Genomic DNA, 27,289 nt, shown 5'->3' on the forward strand with positions numbered 1-27,289 from the left:
GCATGGAGAGACCAGAGGAAAAAATTGGGAAACTCATTGCCATTTCAGCATTACCTTAGGATCTATTTCCTTTTCCATTCTGCCTGTTAGCATTTACTTTTCAGAGTCCTCAGATAGATACTCCTTCAGGGCTTTTAGTTGTGTTCAGTGAGACAGATAGGAAGGAATGAGTGTGCCCACTTCATATTAATTGGAGCCAGAACTTCTATAATCAAGTTTTAAACACTTTTTGTTATGAAAATTTTGAAACCTATACAATATTTTGATTGTCTTAATATACAGAACCCCTATGCATCCATTACCCAGCTTCGTTATTTATCAACATTTGGTCAGTCCTTCATGTGTAACCTTGCACTTCCACTGTCACTTGACTTTTAAATGTAAAACTCAGATGTTTTTCATGTGGTTAATTTCTATAATATTTTTGTGTATTTGAAAAGAATGTGTAATATGAAACTGTTCAGTATTCTGTTATGTGTTCATTACATTAAGTTGTTGATCATGTTGATAAAAATATTTTATGTCCATACTGGTTTTAAAAATATTCCTTCTGATGTGTTTTTTCTTATCCTGCACAAGCCTTTTTGTAACGTAATCATGTGTAGTTGTGTTATTCGAGTCTAATATATTGTGTTTCAGGACATTGAAAATAGCTTTTTTTTTTTCAGCTTTAAATTTTTGGTTCAGAGTAATTATTTTAAGGTGTTTTGGAAATTAACAGTTAGAAGCATTAGGACTATATATGACAAAGATATTATTCCTGTAATGTATTGTTATCATGCCAGTACATTACATATTTCAGTTCTAGTTTAAAAATCTTAAAGGTTTGAGAAATACATTTTAAAATTTGACAATAGCCATCGTAATAGGTGTGAAATACTATATCATTGTGGTGTTGATTTACATTTTCCTAATGACTAATGATGTTGAGCATCTTTTCATGTACTTATTGGCCATCTGTGTGTCTTCTTTGGAAAAATGTCTGTTCAAGTTCTTTTCCCATTTTTGAGTTGGATTACTCTTTTTTTGTTGTTCAGATATAGGAGTTCTTTATATATTCTGGATATTAATCCTTACTTGCAAATATTTTCTCCCTCTGTGTGGGTTGTGTTTTCATTCTCTTGGTATTCTAATTTCATGCACAAAAGTTTTTATTTTGATGAAATCAATATATTTTTTCTTTTGTTACCTGTGCTCTTGATGTTCAGTCCAAGAAGCCATTGCCAAACTCAGTGTTGTAAAGATTTTTTTCCCTGTGTTTTCTTCTAAGGGTTTTATAGCTTTAGCTCTTATGCTTAAATCTATGGTGAATTTTAATTTCTGCGTATGGTGTAAGCTAAGAGTTTATCTTCATTCTTTGGCATGTGGACATGTAGTTTTTCCACACTGTTTGTTGAAAAGAGGTCCTGTCTTTGTTGAATGGTCTTGGCACCCTTGCTGAAAATCAGTTGACCATATATGTGAAGGTTTATTATTGGGCTATTTTATGCCATTGGAATATATGTCTGTCTTTATGCCATATCATACTGTTTTGATAGCTATAGCTTTGTAGTAGGTTTTGAAATCAGGAAGTAAGGGTTCACCAACTTTGTTCATCCTGTTTTCCAAGACTATTTAGGCTGTTTGGGGTCCCTTGAAATTCTACATGAATTTTTTAAAAAGTTTACTTTTTTTTTTTTAAGAGCTCTTTTGTGTTTAAAGCAAAATCCAGAAGAAGGTGCAGAGATTTCCCATATACCCTCTGCCCTTATGCATATTTTTCATGGTTTTCATGTGACTATTTCCCCCTTCTTGTTGTTCTGCATTGCTTTTAGGGAAAATATTGGGAGACAGAAATGTAGGCAGTCTCTAATGACTTCAGCAACTCCTGTTTGTTATCTTAAAATCGTATATATGCAAACCTTAACCTCACACTTTATACTTTGGTTTGTTGATAAAGATTACATTTTATATTCTGAGAGTTGACAGAAAATTCCAAGTGAATAATCAAATATTGGTTAACAGCATATTATTGGATTATCCTATAATATGAATTGTTTAAACAGAAATATTTTAAGTGAAATTTTTTGTTATATATGAGGATTTTGTGACTGCTGGTGTTGCCAAAAATATAGCTAAGTCACCATAAAATTTTTGAGGCTTAGGGCTTGAAATTGAAATGTGCCTTAATTTTGGATAAACCAAAGATGTTTAGAGGAGGTGGAGAGTTAAAAATGGTTCTCCACAGTGCATCTTCTAGACTACTTCTCTTCCTCTTCACTTCTACAGACCCTGGCCTTTGCTTGTAGAAGTCAGTACTTTCTTGGAACTAATTTCTTTTAGAGCAGTGCTTAGCTTTCCTTACTGATAAGTGATTTTTTTTTCATTTGATAGTTTTCTATAATGGTTCTTCAGTACATTAAAATTGTTTATTTACCATTATATCTATAGGTACCTAATTTCCAAGATGTGAATCAAAAGTTGGAGACATTCTTTTATGGAAATTTTAAGTATTGGAAGAAGCTTATTCATCTCAATACATTAGCACATACTAGTGGTTTTAGAAAATTTGTATTGATTACCATTATTTGTGTGGTTTCCTGGATGGTGTTTTTTTGTTTTAAATAGACTTCTGTTCTTTTGTGCAGTTGTTCAAGGAAGGGAAATTGCTACTCTTCATTTCTTCCCTGCCTCACCAGATGTGAGTTTCAGATTTTATAATTGCAGTAAAAAAAACTGTGTGTATAGTGCAGGTATGTATGTGTGTTTTGAGAAAGTGAACTTTGAAGCTTCTTAGATGATTGAAGGAATGTTTCATAGAGTTTCAGAGAGTTGCATACTATGAGATATTGACTTGTTTTTCTGTAGCATCTTCATTTAGCAAGTATATAACAAAAGTTCTGTGTAAAACCTAACATTTCTGTGACATGATTCTTGTGCATAGTTTTTTTTTTTTTTACTATTAGTGACTTCTGTGACTTAAATTAACTTTACATTCCCACATCATTAAAATAGTTCTTTCTCTGCTATTGAAAAATACTCACTTCTCAGAACAGAATGAGCTGAAGTGTGAGGTTTCCTTAGTTATACTGTCAGTAATGTCACTTTGAGGTACGAAAATGCATCTTTTCTAGACATGACTGTTAATCTCTACTGTGTTTTGGCAGTCATCCTGGTGTCTTCATTGTGGAAATTTCAATCTGATTCATTTCATCTAAAGGAAATGTATGCAGATGTTTTAAAAAAGTATTTGGCATAATTAAAATCTGACATATTACTGCATCTTTAGAAGTGTCATAGTTGTACAGCAAAGATTATATTTCTGGTAGCTTATCCCATTCCTCAGATAAAATGACGAAGGCTTCTAAGACAGTGTATTCAGCCAAGATCTTTTGTAAAGAATTCTTCCTTGAATTCTTTCTTGAGCCCTTTCCGCTTTTCCACCTAATGTAATTTTTTCTTTCTCTGACTCTGTTGCTGTGTTGTAGTAACACCTTTTTCCCTGCTTTGCATTATGGTTATTTGAATAGTTGTTTTATGTTCACTACCAAATGATGAGTTGTTTGTGGGCACACTATGTCTTGCTCATCTTTGTGTCTCCTGCAGTGTCTTCACAGTACCTTGTTCAATAAATAACTAAAGACTTAAATGAAATAATGGCAATTGGACATTTTAGATTATATGAAATTTTCTTAAGCCAATGAAGCTAATGTAGTTTGTTATGTCATTAATAGCCAATCAGGATGACTTTCTCCTTCCTTTGTACTTTTGTAAAGTACAAAATACCTTTACATTTTGTTTTTCTGAAAAAACTCTTAAAGCCAGAAAGGGCTTAGAAATAACCACCTGTGCTGTGCATCTCCCTGCATTATTAGACAGGATAAGGCTTTTACTGGTCACATAGCAGGGTGGTAGTAGAGGTAGAAAGAGACCCTAAGTTTTCTGTATGTACTCGAGTGTAATTGAACATTAACACTTGTTATTACTGTTAGTAATAACTTCAGATTCATTAACTGGCGCTTAGGATACTTAGAAGCTAAAATATACTTCATATCTTTAGATTTGTAGTCTCTTTGGCAAGCTTGCAGGCATACATTAAAATGATTTAATAAACAAGGTATGGTAATAGTGGTACAAACTGTTAATTCTATAGGAATTCAGAGGAAGGAATCGAGAGTAATAATGATTATTTTACACAACTTTTATAAGTTATGCAAATAAATCCCACTTGGATGAGGTGGGATTTCATTTTGGGTCTAAAGAAATACTGGTCAGAGGAATAGTACAGAAATAGTTTGTCATGTTAAGGCATTTAGAAACAACCAACCTAGAAACTTGATTCTTCTCACTTTCAGTCCAATAGCCTATCAAGTCAGTATTTTTATAAGTATTTGGCATTATTCAAAATACTGTATTTCTGTTTAAATCAACAAACATTTGAATGTGTCTAAGCCCAAAGTATTATATTAGGCTTTATATTTGTATTAGTTGCAGTCCTTTGTTTCTGCCTTCATGAAGACACATAAGCCCAGGTTAGTGAACTTTCAGTTCAGTTCAGTTCAATTCAGTTGCTCATTCGAGTCCAACTCTTTGCCGCCCCATGAACCACAGCACTCCAAGCCTCCCTGTCCCTCACCAACTCCCAGAATCCACCCAAACACATGTCCATTGAGTTGGTGATGCCATCCAACCATCTCATCCTCTGTCTTTCCCTTCTCCTGCCCTCAGTCTTTCCCAGCATCAGGGTCTTTTCCAGTGAGTCAGCTCTTCACATCAGGTGGCCAAAGTATTGGAGTTGCAATTCAACATCAGTCCTTCCAATGAACACCCAGGACTGATCTCCTATAGGATGGACTGGTTGGATCTCCTTGCAGTCCAAGGGACTGTCAAGAGTCTTCTCCAACACCACAGTTCAAAAGCATATATCTACCTAAAGAAACTAAAGATCTATATATAGAAAACTATAAAACACTGGTGAAAGAAATCAAAGAGGACACTAATAGATGGAGAAATATACCGTGTTCATGGATTGGAAGAATCAATATAGTGAAAATGAGTATACTACCCAAAGCAATTTCTAGGTTCAGTGCAATCCCTATCAAGGTACCAATGGTATTTTTCACAGAGCTAGAACAAATAATTTCACAATTTGTATGGAAATACAAAAAACCTTGAATAGCCAAAGCAATCTTGAGAAAGAAGAATGGAACTGGAGGAATCAACCTGCCTGACTTCAGGCTCTGCTACAAAGCCACAATCATCAAGACAGTATGGTACTGGCACAAATATAGATCAATGGAACAAAATAGAAAGCCCAGAGATAAATCCACACACCTATGGACACCTTTTCTTTGACAAAGGAGGCAAGCATATACAATGGATTAAAGACAATCTCTTTAACAAGTTGTGCTGGGAAAACTGGTCAACCACTTGTAAAAGAATGAAACTAGAACACTTTCTAACACCATACACAAAAATAAATTAAAAGTGGATTAAAGAGCTAAATGTAAGACCAGAAACTATAAAACTCCTAGAGGAGAACATAGGCAAAACACTTTCCGACATACATCACAGCAGGATCCTCTATGACCCATCTCCCAGAATATTAGAAATAAAAGCAAAAATAAACAAATGGGACCTAATTAAACTTAAAAGCTTCTGAACAGCAAAGGAAACTATAAGCAAGGTGAAAAGACAGCCTTCAGAATGGGAGAAAATAATAGCAAATGAAGCAACTGACAAACAACTAATCTCAAAAATATACAAGCAACTCCTACAGCTCAATTCCAGAAAAATAAACGACCCAATCAAAAAATGGGCCAAAGGACGAAATAGACATTTCTCCAAAGAAGACATACAGATGGCTAACAAACACATGAAAAGATGCTCAACATCACTCATTATCAGAGAAATGCAAATCAAAACCTCAATGAGGTACCATTTCACGCCAGTCAGATGACTGCGATCTAAATGTCTACAAGCAATAAATGCTGGAGAGGGTGTGGAGAAAAGGGAACCTTCTTACTCTGTTTGTGGGAATGCAAACTAGTACAGTCACTATGGAGAACAGTGTGGAGAGTCCTTAAAAAACTGGAAATAGAACTGCCTTATGACCCAGCAATCCCACTTGTGGGCATACACACCAAGGAAACCAGAATTGAAAGAGACACGTGTACCCCAGTGTTCATCGCAGCACTGTTTATAATAGCCAGGACATGGAAGCAACCTAGATGTCCATCTGCAGATGAATGGATAAGAAAGCTGTGGTACATATACACAATGGAGTATTACTCAGCCATTAAAAAGAATACATTTGAATCAGTTCTGATGAGGTGGATGAACTGGAGCCAATTATACAGAGTGAAGTAAGCCAGAAAGAAAAACACCAATACACTATACTAACGCATATATATGGAATTTAGAAAGATGGTAACGATAACCCTGTATGCGAGACAGCAAAAGAGACACAGATGTATAGAACAGTCTTTTGGACTCTGTGGGAGAGGGAGAGGGAGAGGGTGGGATGATTGGGAGAATGGCATTGAAACATGTATAACATCATATATGAAACGAGTTGCCAGTCCAGGTCCGATGCAGGATACTGGATGCTTGGGGCTGGTGCACTGAGACGACCCAGAGGGATGGTACATGGAGGGAGGAGGGAAGGGGGTTCAGGATGGGGAACACGTGTATACCTGTGGCGGATTCATGTTGATGTATGGCAAAACCAATACAATATTGTAAAGTAATTAACCTCCAATCAAAATAAATTTATATTTAAAAAAAAAGTAAAGAAAAAAAAAACAAAACCAAAGCATCAATTCTTCAGTGCTCAGCTTTCTTTATAGTTCAACTCTCACATCCATACATGACCACTGGAAAAACCATAGCCTTGGCTAGATGGACCTTTGTTGGCAAAGTAATGTCTCTGCTTGTTAATATGCTGTCTAGGTTGGTCATAACTTTTCTTCCAAGGAGTAAGCGTCTTTTAATTTCATGGCTGTGATCACCATCTACAGTGATTTTGGAGCCCCAAAAAATAAAGTCAGCCACTGTTTCCACTGTTTCCCCATCTATTTGCCATGAAGTGATGGTCATATAGTGAACTCTATGGGCATATAAACTGTGGATATGAAATCAATTATGAAAATATTAATTACAATAATTCTTAAAGTTTGCCCAAGGAATATTTTCCCGGTAATCTGAAATCTGCTTAAATCTGCTCTCAGAAGTCAATTAATCTTAAATATAGCAATAGCAATGCTCATTTTTCCCTATTGTTTATTCTCCTATGTTCATGGCAACTGTCGCTTTCATAGATTGCCTGTGCTTTGGGGATAACACACACCCTTGGCAAAGAATAAGTGTCGCAAATATCAGTGAAATCAATATACTTGTTGATGTTTGTACTACTGCCTAGTGTGTATTTAATGAGTGTTCTAGGTTGTAGCTTTAGTAAAATAAATTTTAAAAATTGTATCCATCTGTGTTGTGAAACACTGAAGTAGCTGTGTCCCTCCCTGTACTGCAGATGAATTGAGTGCACTGTAATTTTTAGTATGTGTGAAGTGTAAATTTTAGCTAGTGTGAAGATGAAACACTTGAGGGGTATTTTTGAGAACTTCATTGCTGTTTAGATTAAATCATCTTTTCTTTTCAGTAATGTGATGAATGACTAATCAATTCAAGTATTTTGAAAGTATAACCAGTCATTAGAAAGCATAACACTAGGTAGAACAAATCTTCCCAGGCAGCTCTGGTGGAGCTCAGTTGGATTGAATTAGAAAAGTATTGAAATGGTTCAGATTAAGGAAGTTGTAACCTTTTGTTGTTGTTTAATAAAAATAACATTCAACTTAAAAATAACATTGAATGAAAGGATTAATATTACATCTAACCTAAATATATTATTTTATACCTAAAAAAAATCTAGGTGAAACAAATGCCCCTTTTTTGCAAGTAAGAAAAGATAAAGCACACAGATTGGGAATATGGAACAAAAGAAAATAAATGCAGCTTGATATTCTAATAGTCCTCAGAAAACCAGCAATGAACTCTAGAAAAATAAATACTGTCAAACTCATTAACTATAGGGTATCAGTTCAGTTCAGTCACTCGGGACATGTCTGACTCTTTGTGACCCCATGGACTACAGCACGCCACACCTCCCTGTCTATCACCAGCTCCCGGAGCTTACTCAGACTCATGTCGTCCACGTCTCCTCCTGCCTTCAACCTTTCCCAATACTAGGATCTTTTCCAGTGAGTCAGTTCTTTGCATCAGGTGGCCAAAGTATTGGAGCTTCAGCATCAGTTCTTCCAATGAATATTCAGGACTGAATTCATTTAGGATTGACTGGTTTGATCTCCTTGCAGTCCAAGGGACTCTCAGTTCAAAAGCATCAATCCTTCAGCTCTCAGCTTGCTTTATCGCCCTATTTACCTATAGTCCTATATACCTATAGGGTATATATGAATTAAATTAGATTTTTTACCTATGAGTTCAGTTCAGTTCAGTTCAGTCGCTCAGTCGTGTCCAACTCTTTGCGACCCCATGAATCGCAGCATGCCAGGTTTCCCTGTCCATCACCAACTCCCGGAGTTCACTCAGACTCAACGTCCATCGAGTCAGTGATGCCATCCAGCCATCTCATCCTGGGTCGTCCCCTTCTCCTCCTGCCCCCAATCCCTCCCAGCATCAGAGTCTTTTCCAGTGAGTCAACTCTTCACGTGAGGTGGCCAAAGTACTGGAGTTTCAGCTTCAGCATCATTCCCTCCAAAGAAATCCCAGGGCTGATCTCCTTCAGAATGGACTGGTTGGATCTCCTTGCAGTCCAAGGGACTCTCAAGAGTCTTCTCCAACACCACACTTCAAAAGCATCAATTCTTTGGCGCTCAGCTTTCCTCACAGTCCAACTCTCACATCCATACATGACCACTGGAAAAACCATAGCCTTGACTAGACGGACCTTAGTCGGCAAAGTAATGTCTCTGCTTTTTAATGTGCTATCTAGGTTGGTCATAACTTTTCTTCCAAGGAGTAAGTGTCTTTTAATTTCATGGCTGCAGTCACCATCTGCACTGATTTTGGAGCCCCCAAAAATAAAGACTGACACTGTTTCCACTGTTTCCCCATCTATTTCCCATGAAGTGATGGGACCGGATGCCATGATCTTCGTTTTCTGAATGTTGAGCTTTAAGTCAACTTTTTCACTCTCCTCTTCCACTTTCATCAAGAGGCTTTTTAGTTCCTCTTCACTTCCTGCCATAAGGGTGGTGTCATCTGCATATCTGAGGTTATTGATATTTCTCCCGGCAATCTTGATTCCAGCTTGTGCTTCTTCCAGCCCAACGTTTCTCATGATGTACTCTGCATATAAGTTAAATAAGCAGGATGACAATATACAGCCTTGGTGTACTCCTTTTCCTATTTGGAACCAGTCCATTGTTCCATGTCCAGTTCTAACTGTTGCTTCCTGACCTGCATATAGGTTTCTCAAGAAGCAGGTCAGGTGGTCTGGTATTCCCATCTCTTGAAGAATTTTCCATTTTATTGTGATCCACACAGTCGAAGGCTTTGGCATAGTCAATAAAGCAGAAATAGATGTTTTTCTGGAACTCTCTTGCTTTTTCGATGATCCAGTGGATGTTGGCAATTTGATCTCTGGTTCCTCTGCCTTTTCGAAAATCAGCTTGAACATCTGGAAGTTCACGGTTCATGTATTGCTGAAGACTGGCTTGGAGAATTTTGAGCATTACTTTACTACCATGTGAGATGAGTGCAATTGTGTAGTAGTTTGAGCATTCTTTGGCATCACCTTTCTTTGGGATTGGAATGAAAACTGACCTTTTCCAATCCTGTGGCTGAGTTTTCCAGATTTGCTGGCATATTGAGTGCAGCACTTTCACAGCATCATTGCTTTGGTCGTAGTGATGCTTTCTAAGGCCTACTTGACTTCACATTCCAGGATGTCTGGCTCTAGGTGAGTGATCACACCATCATTTTACCTATCATATTAATGTAAATGGAAAAGACTGAGACTAGCAAATACAGGAGAAGGAATACCCCCATACACTCCTGGTGGGTATGTAAATTGAAATGTTAGTATTGAAGGATAATTTGTCAGTATCAAAGTTAAAAATGGGGCTAGAGAAGGGGAGGATGGGAGTTTAAGGTTAACAGAGGCAAATTGTTATATATAGGATGGATAAACAACAAGGTCCTACTATATAGCACAGGGAACTATATTCAATATCCTGTGACAAACCATAATGGAAAAGAGTGAAGAATATATATATGTGCATGTATGCATAGTTTCTTTATATATTTCTCTACAACATTTTCAACAAAAATGTATTCCTATATTACTATTGTAGAAAAAGTTCAAGTAGTCTTGCTTATTTCATACAACAATCTGTATCATGTCCAGCAAAACAATATTCCCATCATTTCCCTTTCTTTAGACTCTTCATTCATTGCCTTCCACTTATTCAGTTACACCCTGGGCAGAAGGAAAAGTAAATGTGGTTCCCTAGGTTCAGTGACTGGCCATGCAAAACTTTTGGGAAATTCTCTCTGGGGTATAAGTTTGAATGAAATGGCAAGTCAGGGGGCAAGATATTACCATGGACCAAGGCCTCAAACTGAATCTTATTATTGCCATGTAATTTATCTGCTTTGGTGAAGCTTCATTAGACTATTATGGGAGATTAAAACTATAAACCAGATTGCAGATTGCCAGTTTATTAATTTACCATGAGAACTAGAAATGCCCATCTTCTGATCAACATGCTCTCTCTTTGAAGGCAGTCTAAACAGGAAGCAGAATTATGATCACAATTACTAAGTGAGCATCGGTTCAGTTCAGTTCAATTGCTCAGTCGTGTCTGACTCTCTGCGACCCCATGGACTGCAGCATGCCAGGCCTCCCTGTCTATCACCAGCTCCAGGAGTTTACTCAAACTCATATCCATTGAGTCGGTGATGCCATCCAACCATCTCATCCTCTGTTGTCCCCTTCACTTTCATCAAGAGGTTCTTTAATTCTTCTTCACTTTCTGCCAGAAGGGTGGTGTCATCTGCATATCTGAGGTTATTGATATTTCTCTCGGCAATCTTGGTTCCAGCTTGTGCTTCATCCAGTCCAGCATTTCTCATGATGTACTCTGCATATAAGATAAATAAGCAGGGTGACAATATACAGCCTTGAGTACTCCTTTCCTAATTTGGAACCAGTCTCATGTCCATTTCTAGCTGTTGGCTTCTTACCTGCATACAGATTTCTCGAGGCAGGTCAAGTTGTCTGGTATTCCCATCTCTTGAATAATTTTCCTCAGTTTGTTGTGATCCACATAGTCAAAGGCTTTAGCATAGTCAGTGAAGGAGAAATAGATGTTTTTCTGGAACTCTCTTGCTTTTTCGATGATCCAGTGGATGTTGGCAATTTGATCTCTGGTTCCTCTGCCTTTTCTAAATCCAGGTTGAACATCTGGAAGTTCACAGTTCGTGTACTGTTCAAGCGTGGCTTGGAGAATTTTGAGCATTACTTTTCTAGCATGTGAGATGAGTGCAATTGTGTAGTAGTTTGAGCATTCTTTGGCATTGCCTTTCTTTGGGATTATAATGAAAACTGACCTTTTCCAGTCCTGTGGCCACTGCTGAGTTTTCCACATTTGCTGGCATATTGAGTGCAGCACTTTCACAACATTATCTTTTAGGATTTGAAATAGCTCAACTGAATTCCATCACCTCCACTAGCTTTGTTCGTAGTGATGCTTCCTAAGGCCCACTTGACTTCACGTTCCAGGATGTCTGGCTCTAGGTGAGTGATCACACCATTGTGATTATCTGGGTCATGAAGATCTTTTTTGTATAGTTCTTCTGTGTATTGTTGCCACCTCTTCTTAATATCTTCTGCTTCTGTTAGGTCCATACCATTTCTGTCCTTTATTGTGCCCATCTTTGCATGAAATGTTCCCTTGGTATATCTAATTTTCTTGAAGAGATCTATAGTCTTTTTCATTCTGTTGTTTTTCTCTATTTCTTTGCATTGATCACTGAGAAAGGTAACTCTCCTTGCTATTCTTTGGAACTCTGCATTCAAATGGGTATATCTTTTCTTTTCTCTGCCTTTCGGTTCTCTTCTTTTCATAGTTATTTGTAAGGCCTCCTCAAACAACCATTTTGCCTCTTTGCATTTCTTTTTCTTGGAGATGGTTTGATCACTGCCTCCTGTACAGTGTCACGAACCTCCGTCCATAGTTCTTCAGGCACTATCTATCAGGTCTGTTCCCTTGAATCTATTTGTCACTTCCACTGTATAATTGTAAGGAATTTGATTTAGGTCATACCTGAATGGTCTAGTGGTTTTCCCTACTTTCTTCAATTTAAGTGAGCATAGAAATAGAATAAAGGAGAGTTAAGTGTATAATTAAGATACTGAATGATTGAGGCTCTGATGGCCTATTGAATCCAATGCTGTGGTTAGTATACAGCTGCCATTCAGATGACTATAAAGTTGTGAGTACTCAAGATATTGCTGATTTTACAATGTAGTTCTCAGAGAGCAGCTATATTTCCAGGTTCATGGAGTTCGTTGGACCATCACCTGTATAAACTAGCTGTGACAGATACTGTATTAAAAGTCTAGAAATACAGATATAAAGAACACTTAGTCCTTGTTTTCTCAGAATCTTAGTTCATGTAAACTAAACACTTTGAAAGCTGAGGTTATAGTTGAGGTCTGAGTTTTACTGATTGCCAAATATAGATGGATCTTAGAAATATATCTTGGCCTTAGTATTATCAGATATTGCTTTTAACAGTAGTGCTGAGTAACAAACAGAAATAGTACAAAAGAGGTTTATGTAGGCCAGTGTCTGGAGTGCAAGAGCCAAGCAGTTGTTCTTTAAATGAGCAGTTGTCAGAGGTCATAAATACCAGGGACATAACATAGAGTGTAAGCAGATATTTTAAGTCAGGCTCAGGATAAAGTCTGGAATCCTAATAGTTTGATAAGTTGAATCAGGATGTGCCAGTAATAAGAGTATTGGGATGTGACTTTGATTTAAGTAAGTCTTACCGTACTGGGGAAATTTGCCATAATGTAGGGAGTCAATACAGGGAGTTAAAGCTTCAGTTCAGTTCAGTTCAGTCGCTCAGTCGTGTCCGACTCTTTGCGACCCCATGAGTCGCAGCACGCCAGGCCTCCCTGTCCATCACCAACTCCCGGAGTTCACTCAGACTCACGTCCATCGAGTCCCTGATGCCATCCAGCCATCTTATCCTCTGTCGTCCCCTTCACCTCCTTCCCCTAGTCCCTCCCAGCATCAGGGTCTTTTCCAGTGAGTCAAAGTATTGGAGTTTCAGCCTCAGCATCAGTCCTTCCAATGAACACTCAGGACTGGTCTCCTTTAGGATGAACTGGTTAGATCTCCTTGCAGTCCAAGGGGCTCTCAAGAGTCTTCTCCAGCACCACACTTCAAAAGCATCAATTCTTTGGCAGTCAGCTTTCTTCACATTCCACCTCTCACATCCATACATGACCACTGGAAAAACCATGGCCTTGACTAGGTGGACCTTTTTTGGCAAAGTAATATCTCTGGCTTTTTAGTATGCTATCTAGGTTGATCATAACTTTCCTTCCAAGGAGTAAGCATCTTTTAATTTCATGGCTGCAGTCACCATCTGCAGTGATTTTGGAGCCCAAAAAAATAAAGTCTTGACAGTGTTTCCACTGTTTCCAGATCTATTTCCCATGAAGTGATGGGACCAAATGCCATGATCTTCATTTTCTGAATGTTGAGCTTTAAGCCAACTTTTTCACTCTCCTCTTTCACTTTCATCAAGAGGCTTTTTAGTTCCTCTTCACTTTCTGCCATAAGGGTGGTATCATCTGCATATCTGAGGTTATTGATATTTCTCCTGGCCATCTTGATACCAGCTTGTGCTTCTTCCAGCCCAGCGTTTCTCATGATGTACTCTGCATATAAGTTAAATAAGCTTAGGGGCCCTTTAAACCTTAAAGGTGTTCTGCCTGCAATGTGGGAGACTTGGGTGTGATCCCTACCCGGGGTTGGGTGATCCCCTGGAGAAGGAAATGGCAACCATTCCAGTATTCTTGCCTGAGAAATCCTATGGGAGTGTGGCAGGCTTAAGTCCATGGGGTCATTAAGAGTCAGACATGACTGAGCAGACCTCACTTACTAGGTTGTTTTCTGAGGCATTATTGGGCCTCAGCCCGTTCATAGGGCTGGTAAATGACAAAATATCAACCTGGGCCTGCCTTTATTTTTCTCTGAATGAGGAAGTTTAAGTAAACTCTTTCCCCAGAGTAATCATTAAGTTTTATTTGCATCATCTAAAAATTTTTCCTAAATTAAAAAGCTGCACATATATTTTACATTATTTAATTGACATGCACATATTACCTTGTATTCTGTCTTTAAACTTCAGTGAAGATGCTTGTTTGAAATAGTCTTTGTCTAGATCAATACATAAGCATAGTTTTAAAAATGAAATGCTATGTCATAAAATCTCCATCTGATATCTTACCCATTTCCCAATCCTGACAACACTATTGGTATTACTTACTTTTATTCATATTGGTATAGGACACACACTATTGGTGTGTCCTTCCAGAGTTAATAAGAATATACAAATATGCATTCTTATTTCCCCTCTTTTTCCATAAAGGGTAGTGTACCACATATGCTATCCCACACCTTGCTTTAGTAAGATAACAGTATGTTTTGAAAATCTTTTCAAATATATACATAGTTTTTTTCTTTTTCTTTTAATCTCTATGTTTTATTGCCTTGTGTATATTATCATAGTTTAAGCAGTTCTCTCTTGCTTCTCTTTGGGGTGATTTTTAGTCTTTTGCTGTTTGTTTCGTGGGCTTCTCTGGTGGATCAGATGCTAAAGAATCTGCCTGCAATGCAGGAGACACAGGTTCGATCGCTGAGTTGGAAAGATCCCCTGGAGAAGGAAGTGGTTCCCTACTCCAGTATTCTTGCCTGGGGAGTTCCTTGGACAGAGGAGCCTGGCAGGCTACAGTCCATGAGGTCACAAAGAGGCGGGTTTGTTAAAGTTATGATGCAGTGAATAACTGTCTACATGTGTAATTTCAGAGGTGTGCAAGAGTATCAGTGGTGTATTAAATCAGAAGTGGAATTGCTGTGTCATTGTATGCAACTTATTTGGGTGATTTTGATGGATATTACCAAATTGCCCTCCATAGATTGTACCAATTTACACATTCCTCAGCAGTGCCATTTCTACAGCACTGCTAACAAGTATATTTTCAAACTTCTGGGTTTTGCCAGCATAATGAGTGAATGTCAGTATAGTTTTTTTTTTTTTTTAAGGACTTATTTATTTTTGGCCGTGCTGGTTCATCGTTGCTGCATGCAGGCTTTCTCTAGTTGCAGATGAGGGTCACTCTTTGTTGTGATGGATGGGCTTCTTATTGAGATGGCTTCTCTTGTTGTGAAGCACAGGCTCTAGGCACTCAGGCTCAAGTAGTTGCAATGCATGGGCTTAGTTTGTGAAACACTGGCTTAATTGCTCCATGGCATGTGGGATCTTCCTGGACTAGGGGTAGAACCCATGTCCCCTGCATTGGCAGATGGATTCTAAACCACTAGACCACCAGGGAAGCCCTCAGTATATTTTTAATTGCATTCTTTTATTATGCGTGATATTAAGTATCTTTTCATAGCTTACAGAGCCATGTTTATTTCTTTTTCCAACTGTCTTTTTATATCTTTAGCACAGCTTTCTGTTGGCTTGTGAAATAATATTTAATACTTTCTAATGGTTATAATTTTAATGTTTGTATTACATTGTAGTCTATTATTATAAAATTGTTTATCTTTCTATAGTTGGATACTTGATCTCCTTTTCAAGTGTGGCTGTTATATTTATTTTATTTTGCTGTGAACAGTTAATTAAGAAGAAGGCAATGGCACCCCAATCCAGTATTCTTGCCTGGAAAATCCCATGGGCGGAGGAGCCTGGTAGGCTGCAGTCCATGGGGTCGCAAAGAGTCGGACACCACTGAGAGACTTCACTTTCACTTTTCGCTTTGATGCATTGGAGAAGGAAATGGCAGCCCACTCCAGTGTTCTTTCCTGGAGAATCCCAGGGATGGGGGAGCCTAGTGGGCTGCTGTCTATGGGGTCGCACAGAGTCAGACACGACTGAAGCGATTTAGCAGCAGCAGCAGCAAGGGTTATAATTTTAATATTTGTATTACATTGTAGTCTGTTATAAAATTGTTTATCTTTCTATGGTTGGACACTTGATCTCCTTTTGAAGTGTGGCTGTTATATTTGTTTTGCTGTGAACAGTTAATTAAAATGATTCCCCTTCCTTGGGTTGCTTATTTGGGAATCAAGAATTTTAGGATCTACTGTAGGTTTTGGTACTAATTAGCTATGAGTAAACTGCATAACTTATCTGGATCTTTGTTCCTTCACCTGTAAAATAGGGATGTTTAATTAAGTGATTTTTCTGGTTCTGTGCCCCTTTGAAATTTACCAAAAGCGATACTTTAAGCATAATAGTTTAAAAATAATAGATACGGAAACACAGCAATGTTATACTGTTACAGATTTTTGTTGTTTGTTTTTAACTAACTTGTTCTGTTTCTTGTTGCATGGATAATGCTTTTCTTCGTAACAGAATTGTCTTTTACTTGCTTCCCCTGACATTTCTTAATTAGAAATACCTCTTCATCTTTTTTCAGTTCACATAAAAGCTATTTTTTAGAGGCATGGTTCTTTTTGGAGAAGGATGAGGACTCTAAGGGCAGAGAAAAATGCACTGGTTTTGATTTTATTTAATCCATGTCATAAATGTACATGTTAGTCTTATTACTGCATAACTGCGGCCAGTTGGCCTATTCAATTTTCCAGAAAGTGGATCTCCTTAAATCTGTTTAAATGGTCTCTTATCAAAAATTAGCACATTCACCTAGTTACACCATTTCTTCAGTACAAAGCTGGGAATTAAATTATAATAGTCTGTTCTCAGTGAGATAATTTTTTCCCTCAAGTTTACTTGGCATCTTTGGAAATTACACTAGAAAAGATGGATAGATATATATTTTGATGTGTACTTTGGAGAAAAAGATTAAAATCAGCGGTGAAATGAGGTGTAGACAGTAACATTTGAATTACAATGCCAAATGTAAGTGGAATGTTCCTATAACTCAGGACCTCCAATGTTTAAAATCCTCTGAAGCCATAGCATACAGAAATGGGTTCTCAAAGCTAGTAAGTTTTGAACCATGTATATACTGTTTTAGTCTCTCCCCCTAACTGAAATAGATTAAAATTTGCATTATCTTTTTTCACCAGAGGTATGAGAACATTAAAGAGAGAATACAAACCCTAAAACTCCTGTAGGTAGTTGTCTCATCAGTAGATAAACTCTTCTTTGGGGAGGAGATGAGCTTACTTTGTGCACAGCTGTTTAGCAGTAGAGTTGAGACTAGATCTTGAGTCACTGGATTCCTATATTACTTAATGTTGTCGTTATTATTTTAGTTTTTTTCCTGTTTGTCTTCCACATCTCCTATGCAGTTAGATTTTTGGGGGGCCATGCTACACAGCTTGCATGACCTTAGTTCCCCAATCAGAGATTGAACCCAGGCCTTCAGAAGTGAGAGCACAGAATCAACCACCGGACTGCCAGGGAAATCTCTGGTCCAGCTTTTGAATTGGTTGTTATTTGTCTTTCACATTGAAAACTTTCAAGTGCCCTTTTCTTACTGTTGTCAGTGATGAATAATGTTTTCACCAGATATGAGTATTTTAGTTATGCTTGTTTTTGTTATAGACAAAAGCAATGCTGTGTGTGAATGCACTTGTGGGTTTGGAAAATGTTAATTTAAAAATGAATTGGAAGTTGACTGACAGGAAGAAAACAAAAGGACAATCTCCTTGGTGCTGGAATTTGCTAGATTATGTGCAATAAAATGAGGTGACTTCTAGGATAGGAAGGGATGTAAGAATTGTGTTGCTGAAGCTTAGGTTATATGACATAGAAAAAACTAATTATTTCCCACTTTATCTGTAAGGGCAAGATTTAGCTCCAACTTTGATGTTGGAGCTAGGTTGAATGAAGGAGGCTAGGAGAAAGATATACTTGAGATTATAGGTATTGATCTCAGAGAAGAGTCAGTAACCAGCTCAGGGAGACAGCTAAATAGTCTAACTTGACTTGGACCCAAACAACAAAAGACAGTATTTTGGGGCTGAAAAATGTACTTAAATGTACAGAGCCAGTACCTGTGTGATTTGTAACTTGACATTTTTCACATTAAAGTAAAATTGTTAAATATTTTAAGCAGCTATAATGTAACAACCACTGTGTTACACTGTTTTCAGAAAGGTAAAGAGTAATTTTGACCTTAAAGGAAACTCAGAACCAAGTGTGTATGTTGAAGGTGGGGCAAACTTACGTAAGTTACAAATATGTGAATATGTGAGTATATGTACAAAGTACAAGATAATTTAAATCAGGAAGAAGTAAACTATGCTTTGAGAAAATCAAAAAGGAGAAGCATGGTTACTTTTTGTGATTTAAATGAATTGCCACTACAAAAAGTCATGTAATCTAGAAGAAATGCCTGTTTCTCCTTCAGTCACTTGTGGATGGCTTTACAGTGAGTTCTTTTGGTATAGCACTTAGCAGCTTTCTCAGACATCCATAGCTGCATGCTCACCACTGTCTGATCTCAGCCCAATTGGGAGTGGCGCTTTACAGATACATTTCTTTTTTGTTGCTCTGAAATAGCCCTGTTAAGTAGTGACTGCTCCCTATATCTGAAGTCTTTACCCCTTAGTACTTTTTTGCCTGTTGTAATTAATAATGCTTTATATTAAACTTTCCCTGTTCAAATTACCATGTGGTTTCTTCTAATTGTACCTTGACTGATATATCAGGTTTATGGGTTGTAGTATTTGTCTCATTTGATTGTTCTGAGGATTTAATGGGATAATACATGGTATTGTCAAGTGTTTAGAATACTGTCTGCCATTAAATATCTAGTGTTTATTGGCTTTAATACTGTTATTATCATGATCATCACTGTCACTGCCATTTGCTAGGAATAATATTTCTACTTTTTGTCCATAGGATGTTTCGTCTTAACTCACTTTCTGCATTGGCAGAGCTGGCAGTGGGCTCTCGATGGTACCATGGAGGATCACAGCCCACCCAGACCAGGCGACGGCTAATGATGGTGGCTTTTCTTGGAGCATCTGCAGTAACTGCAAGTACCGGTCTTTTGTGGAAAAGGTGAGTGTTAACTGACCATCCTATTCCTGCATGTACTTCTGTCCTTCCAGTTGTCTCTTTTATGGAAAAGGCGTTGATTTCTGGCTTAATATTCTATTATATGGGTATACCATATTTCTTTTATCCATTTTATCTATCAGTATATATTTGAGTTGTTTCCATGTTTTAGCTATTATGAGTAATGCTGCTATTAACATGAGTGCAAAAATCTCCTCATGACCCCGCTTTCAATTCTTTTGGATATATAATCATAAGTGGAATTGCTGGGTTTTATGTTAGTTCTATTTTTAATTTTTTGAGCAACCTTTTCTTGTAGAACTTTTAATGAATTTCATTGCTGTCACTCCTGCTAAGCTCTACCTGAGAATCTTTATTTGTTTAATATGACGGACCTTCTTGACTGATAGATTTTTTAATTTTTATTTTTTGCATATCCAGGGCCCTTGCAGAATCTCCACCATCTGCAAACAACATCAAGAGTGAACTTGGTGATAAAGGGAAGAGTAAAGAGGAAGGGGAAGATTGTAATGCTGAAAAAAAGGCTGCAGGTGTTTGTCTTGAGCCTTATCCAGAAGAGAAAAAGAAGAAACGTTCTGGATTCAGAGATAGAAAAGTATGGAACACAATCTTATAAATTAATTAGAACTATAGTTAATTATATTTTAGAATAATACTGTTGAGTCTTTTATCAGATATTTCAAATGATTTATATTCTCTTTGAAGTGATTCATTTCTTTGCAATTTTCCATCATGTTCTAAGGCAAATGTATTCTTTTAATGTGAAGTTAATTGGGGTAGTGAGAAGAATATAGGATTTGTAATCAAGATTAATATATCTTTTCTTTGTTCTTCAATTCAACTATGTAAGGTGATCATTGCTTTTTGGATCTTTCTCATTGCTGAATGTTCTCATATATGTGAAGCTGAGTCTGTGATACACTGATCTATAATGCCAAATTATAAAGGCAGAAGATCTCTTTGGAAGTCTACAAATCAACTACTTTTTGAGGACAGCATAAACTTTACATAACTCTAGCATTTAAAATCTTTAACAGAGTATATTGTTGTATATAGCTTTACCTGTGAAAAGTTTTAGCTCCTCTCTAGTAATCCCTGTGATGGTGGGTGTTTGAATTCAGCAGACACATGATGAAAAGTCAAAAGGCTGAATTTCTTAGACATTTTGCATGTTCACATTGAAATTCAGAAAATTACCTTTACTTGCTAAAAAATGTAACTAATCAACACAAGATAATTTGAGTTACTTTATGTGTGCTGGGGAGCATGTATAATTGCAAACAAGAATAGTTCCTTTGAGAATTCGGATCTTCTGTTTACTTGGAGGAAGCTCTTAAATATGTCATTCCCCAAAACACTTCTGGTTAAAGTGAATTTGAACAGAATTTATGCATTACAAGTTAATTATCCATCATGCCATGTTTCCAAAATGATACATCTATTTAATCTTTTGCCCTGAGTGAACTTAAGGAAAGTTCAAATTTATCTTGCCACCAGCAGTTTCATTTGTAGTCAAATGTTACATTTTATAATGTAGGGCTAAAATGACCCAAATAAACATTTGTTTTTGAATCTTCCATTTTCTGCTTCTACTTTCTACTTAGCAGTTGAGTTGACTATATCCTATACTTCACAGAAAAAATAAAAGCTATCAGTGTAGTTTACTTAATTGGTAACTCCCAAAGCTATAAACCCTTTTTAATCTAAATCTGAAATATAGTCTTTCTTTCACTAAAGTCTCAGTGAATAGGCAATCATCCCATTTGTCATTTTGTCCCCGCAAACCTATTTAAACACTTATTCTTTCTCTATCCTTTTTTTTAGTTACTCTTTGTTATTCATTCTTTTACACAGTCTATATATAGACATGTTGAAGACTCTTCTCTCATTAATTAAATTATAAGCTTCAGTTTTAGTTGTAGTACATATATACAATGGAATATTACTCAGCCATAAAAAGGAATGCATTTGAGTCAGTTCTAATAAGATGGATGAACCTAAAACCTATTATATAGAATGAATTAAGTCAGAAAAAAACAGAGATCATATATTAATGCATATATTTGGAATCTAGAACAGTGGTACTGATGAACATATTTGCAGGGCAGCGATGAAGACTTCCGTTGGTGGCTTCCCTGGCGGCTCAGATGGTAAAGAATCTACCCACATTGTGGGAGACCTAGGTTCAATCCCTGGGTAGGGAAGATCCCCTGGGGAAGAGAACGGCAACCCACTCCAGTATTCTCACCTGAAAAATTCCATGGACAGAGAAGCCTGGAGGGCTACAGTCCATGGGGTTGCAAAGAATTAGACATGACTGAATGACTAACACTTTCCCTTTCAATGGAGACACACACATAGAGAACAGACTGTGGATACAGGGAGAGGGAACGTAGAGAGGGGGACGAATGGAGAGAGTAGCATGGAAACATATACATTACCATCTGTAAAATAGGTAGCCAGTGGGAAGTTGCTGTATTACTCAGGGAACTCAGACCAGGGCTCTGTGACAACCTTTCATCAAGGTGGGATGGGGTGGGAGGTGGGATGGAGGTTCAAGAGGAAGAGGACATAGGTATACCTGTGGCTGATTCATGTTGATATATGGCAGAAACTGACATAATATTGTAAAGCAGTTATCTTTCAATTAATAATAAGCTTCATTTTTGATCGTGCACTTTTTTCTAAATACTGTCCTATTCAGATTTTTACCCTGGACTACCAAACTGCTACCGTCTTTACATGCTGCCTTTGATATCGCCATGCCTGCATGCTCAGTACTCAGTCGTGTCCGTGGCTCAGTCTTTGTGACCCCATGGCCTGTAGCCCACCAAGCTCCTCTGTCCATGGGATTTTCTAGGCAAGAATACTGGAGTAGATTGCCATTTCCTCTTCTGGGGATCTTCCCACCTCTCGTGTCTCCTTCACTGCAGGCCAGTTCTTTACCTCTGAGCCATCATTTTCATGTAAACTTTTTGCTTTTGTTCTTTTATGTTCTCTTGATTTTTCTGTAATATTTTAAATATCCAATGAGAAAAATAGAGACTACTATAATAAATATACATGTACCCACACTCATTCTTATCAGGTTTTAACATTTGGCTATATTTGCTTCAGTTTTTTGTGTTTTCCTTTTTTTGTAAGAAGAAACAGTGAATATAAAAAATACATTGTTGTATACTCTAACCTCATTTTTCTGTCTTCCTCTTCAGATGTAAACAAGTGTCCTGAATTTGTTTTTATTCCTGTGCATGGCCTGGTTGTCTTGTGTGTTTTATTTTATTTTAATTTAAAAAAATTCTCAAGTACAAAGATCTAGGACAGTCATATCACTTAGTTCATGGCATACTATTGTTGTTAGTTTGTGCATGCTTCTCTCTTTTATTTTATTTAGCTTTGTTTTATTTTTTTAGTTTTAATTTTACTATCCCGTTTGAAACCTCAAGTTCTCAATTCTGAAAAATTCTTACACATTGCTTCAGTACTGATTCACTGTCATTTCTTTTCTTTTGGAATTCTTTTTAAATGTCCTTTCTTTTCTTTTGAATCCTTACTGTGCATCCTGTATATCTTTAAAATATTTTTCATGTTTTTTTCTTGTTAGTTCTTCCAGTACTCTGAGACCCCAAGGTCTCTTTTCTTTTTCTTCCAATATTTTTGTGGTAAACACATATACCGTAACATTTACCATCTTAACCAATTTTGAGTGTATGGTTTAGTGGTAATAAAAACATTCATAATATTGTGCAACCATCACCATCATCCATCTTCATAAATGTTTCATCTTGTAACACTGAAAATCTATACCTGTTAAACATAACTCCCTACTATCCTCTCTCCCCGATCCCCCTAGCAACCACCATTCCACTTTCAGATTTTTGAATACCTAAGAAAGAAAAACCTCATGCAAGTGGATTCGTATAGTATTTGTATTTTTGTAATTGGCTTATTGCACCTAGTTCTCAAGGGTTATCATGGTGTAGCATATGTCAGAATTTCTTAGGGCTGAGTAGTATTCCACTGTATGTATATACCACGTTTTGCTTATCCATTCATCTGTTTATGGATATTTAGGTTGCTTCCACATTTAAGTTATCGTAAATAATGATGCTCTGAACATGGGTATACACATATCTCTTTGAGACCTTGCTTTTCATTCTTTGGGGTATATACCCAGAAGTGAAATTGCATTATCATATGGTAGTTCTATTTTCAGTTGTGTGTTGTTTTTTTTTAATGGAAGTGCTTGTTTTTATGAAAGCACTGTTTTTGGCAGTGCTGCACCATTTGACGTTCCCACCAGCAAGGGTTCCTCTTTTACCACATCTTTGCTAACACTTGTTATTTTTGTTTTTTTGATATTAGCTATCCTAATGGATCTGAGGTAGTATCTTGGTGTAGTTTTCATTTGCATTTCCCTGATGATCAGTGATGTTGAGCATTTTTTCAAGTGCTTTTTGGCCATTTGTATATCTTCTTTGGAGAAATGTCTGTTCACATCCGTTGCCCATTTTAAAATTTTCTTTAATGGAGTTTTAGTAGTTTTCTATATGATCTGATTGCTAATTTCTGCGGATTATCTTTTTACCTATTGATATTACTGTTTGATGTACAGCAAATGTTTTTTAACTTACATAAGGTACCTTTTTTTTTTTGCCACTTAATTTTTTTAATTGAAGGATAATTGCTTTACAGAATTTTGTGGTTTTCTGCCAAACAACAATAATCAGCCATAGGTACACCCAGGAAGTCTTTCTTTTTTTTCTATCATTGCATATGCTTTTGGCATCACATCCAGGAAAGCACTGCTAAATCTAGTGTCTTGAAGCTTTGTTCTACGTTTTCTTCTAAGAGTGTTCTAGTTTTAGATCTTTCATTTTGGTCTTTGATTCACTGTGTGTTAATTTTTGAATATGGAGTTAGATAAGGGTGCAACTTCATCTTTTTTAAAAGTTTTCTTGTTTTTTTCTTTTTTGGCTGCATCTCACAGCATACAGAACTTCCCTGACTAGGGATCAAACCCGTGCCCACTGCAGTGGAATTGGAAGTCTTAACCGTTGGACCACCAGGGACGCCCCCAACTTCATTTTTTTGTATGTTTTTTGTTTTGTATGTGGATATCTTGTTTTCCCAACATGATTTGTCAAAAAGACTTTGCTTTCTCCACTGAATGATTTTGGCACCCTTGTCAAAAATCATTTGATGATATATATGAGGGTTTATTTCTGGGCTTTCTTTTCTGTTTGTTTGGTGTATATGCCTATCGTTATGCCAATACCACATTCTTCTTATGACTGTAATAAGTTTTGAAATCAGAAAGTTAGAGTCCTCCAGCTTTATTCTTCTTTCAAAATTATATTGGTTCTTTGGAGTCCCTTGAGATTCCATGATGGACACATAGATTTTTTTCTATACCTTGGCTATTGTGAACAAAGCTGCAGTGAACATGGAGTTCAGACACCGCTTTGAGATGCTGATTTCATTTCCTTTGGCTATATACCCAAAAGCTGGATTATTGGGTCATATGGTAGTTCTATTTTTAATTTATTGAAGAACCTCCATACTGTTTTCCATAGTGACTGAATCAATTTAACATTTCCACCAGCAGTGCAGAAGTGTCCGCTTTTCTCAATACCCTCACCAATACTTGTTATCTGTCTTCTTTTAAAAAAGACAACAACAAACTTTTTATTTTACATTGGAGTATAGTTGATTAGCAATATTATGTTAATTTCAGGTGTACAGCACTGTGATTCAGTTTACACACGCAAATATCTATTTCAAATTCTTTTTCTATTTAGGTTATTATAGAATATTGAGCAGAATTCCCCATGCTTTACAGTATTCCTTGTTCATTATCTGTTTTAAATATAGCAGTGTATACATGTCAGTCTCAAACTCTGAGTCTATTCCTCCCCTCATCATGAGTTTGTTCTCTTAAGTCTATGAGTCTATTTCTATTTTGCAAATAAGTTCATTTGTATCGTTTACTTAGATTCATACATAAGCCAGTATCATATGCTGTTTGTCCTTCTGACTTACTTTACTTCATATGATAAACTCAAGGTCCATCTGTGTTGCTATAAATGGCATTATTTCATTCTTTTTAATGGCTGAGTAATATTCCCTTGAGTATATGTACCACGTCTTCTTTATCCATTCATCTGTCAATAGATATTTAGCTTGCTTCCGTCTCTTGGCTATTGTAAACAGTACTGCATTGAACACTGGGATACATGGATTTTTTTCAAACAATGTTTTTCTCCAGATACATGCTCAGGAGTGGGATTGCTGGATCATGTGGTAGCTCTATTTTTAGTTTTTTAAGGGGCCTCCATATTGTTCTCTGTAGTAGCTGTATCAGTTTACATTCCCATCAACAGTGTGGGAGGATTCCCTTTTTACCACACCCTCTCCAGCATTTATTGTTTGTGGACTTTTTGATGATGACCATTTTGACTGGTGTCAGCCGCTCATGATAGTTTTAGCTTGTATTTCTCTGATACTTAGTGGTGTTGAGCATCTTTTCACATGCCTTTTGGAGAAGAGACAATATTGTAACAAATTCAATAAAAACTTTAAAAAAAGCTAGATTGCTAAGTGAAAAAAACCAAAAATATACTATACCATATATCTATATTAAACTCTAAAAATGCAGAAATGCAAGAAGTCTGTTACTTTACCTATTGTTTCAAACTAAAACTAATCAGTAATACTCAGCAGTGTATTTTTTGGGTAACAATCAAGAATCTGATTTTCAGTCTGTAAGTCATTGACTTTTAAGTTGTTCTTTTTCTACCTTTATCTTACATATGATTGACTTAACATGTTAGTTGACAAAGCCATCTTTGACAGTAGCTGTAGCTTATATCCTAAATATTACAAACTGATTATTTTTGTTTTGTAGCTGGTATGACCCAGCAGATGTAGTAAAATATAAAATGCCTTTGGTTTAAGACTTGTAGCTAAGTTTCAAGGCTGCTAAGGGGTTGAAAGGCTGCTAAGAGAATGCTTAGTGTGTCTGCCATGTGCCAAATCTATTGAAAAATTTTCTGAAATCAGTATTCAGACTTTAATGCAAGTTAGCTTTAGAAAGATTCCTGTCATGTATAGTTACAAATTAGCATTCCTTTCTTGGTGACTGAAAGCACATCTGGTAATGGAATTGAGTCCATTGTTAACCAGCTGCTCTCGGTGACCTCAAAGTGACCATCTAGCCAGAAATGACAGTTAGAGTAATAGCTGTATTAATAAAGCAAATTAAAACATTAATAATTTTTTTAAATATAGACATTGAATAATGTTTCTTATAGACATTGAATTCACTGATAGATTTTTTAAATTTTTATTTGAAGGATAATTGCCTTACAATATGGATTTAGATCCATATTGTATGGATCTAAATAATAATCCAATAATTGATCATATTGCCTTGACATATTTTCTGGCCAGTTATTTCTAAGATACTATTTATTATTGGTTATCTCAACATATAAAATTCAGGTATGAGAGAAATCTTTTCACCAAAGTACTATATAGGTTGTACAAGAATATTACGCAAAAGATAACAGTATTTTTGTATGTTTCATGTACAGATGGGGTCTTGGGGGCTAGATAAAGAAATGGACTTTTATATTAACATTATATTAACTTTTATATTAGCTTTTATGTTAGTGTTATACTCTTTTAGTTAAATGTATGCCATATATAATTTTGTTCCTATTCAAATATTTTCTTGTGTTCTTCCCACATCTACTCTTTTCTAAATATGCTATATTTAAATGTTCTCTAGAAGTCTAATGTTTCAGTCCAAAGTAAAAGTATTTGCTTCAGACGTGTTAATAATTGAGTTTCTGTGATATGTAATTTTATTTTTTATGCTGTTGTTTAATGTAATTTGTATTTAAAAGAGTTGTTCAGATCTGTGAAAGTCCCATGTCTGCTTTGTTTTAGAATTCAGGAAATTGCATGAAAGTAAAACTGT

At 36.5% G+C, this 27,289-nt stretch overlaps 1 protein-coding gene across 2 annotated transcripts in view; it reads left to right on the plus strand.

Moving 5' to 3' along the window:
* Nucleotides 1-27,289, plus strand: part of MICU1 (mitochondrial calcium uptake 1) — a 223,837-nt gene that overhangs the window by 21,161 nt on the left and 175,387 nt on the right. For both annotated transcript variants that reach the window (XM_052639467.1, XM_052639466.1), the window contains 2 exons: nt 19,126-19,287; nt 19,726-19,900. In XM_052639467.1, coding sequence (XP_052495427.1) covers nt 19,127-19,287; nt 19,726-19,900 — 336 coding nt within the window. In that variant the 5' untranslated portion in view covers nt 19,126. The remainder of the gene's footprint in view (nt 1-19,125; nt 19,288-19,725; nt 19,901-27,289) is intronic.

This window comes from Budorcas taxicolor, chromosome 5 (genome assembly GCF_023091745.1).
Source record: "Budorcas taxicolor isolate Tak-1 chromosome 5, Takin1.1, whole genome shotgun sequence".
NCBI lineage: Eukaryota > Metazoa > Chordata > Mammalia > Artiodactyla > Bovidae > Budorcas > Budorcas taxicolor.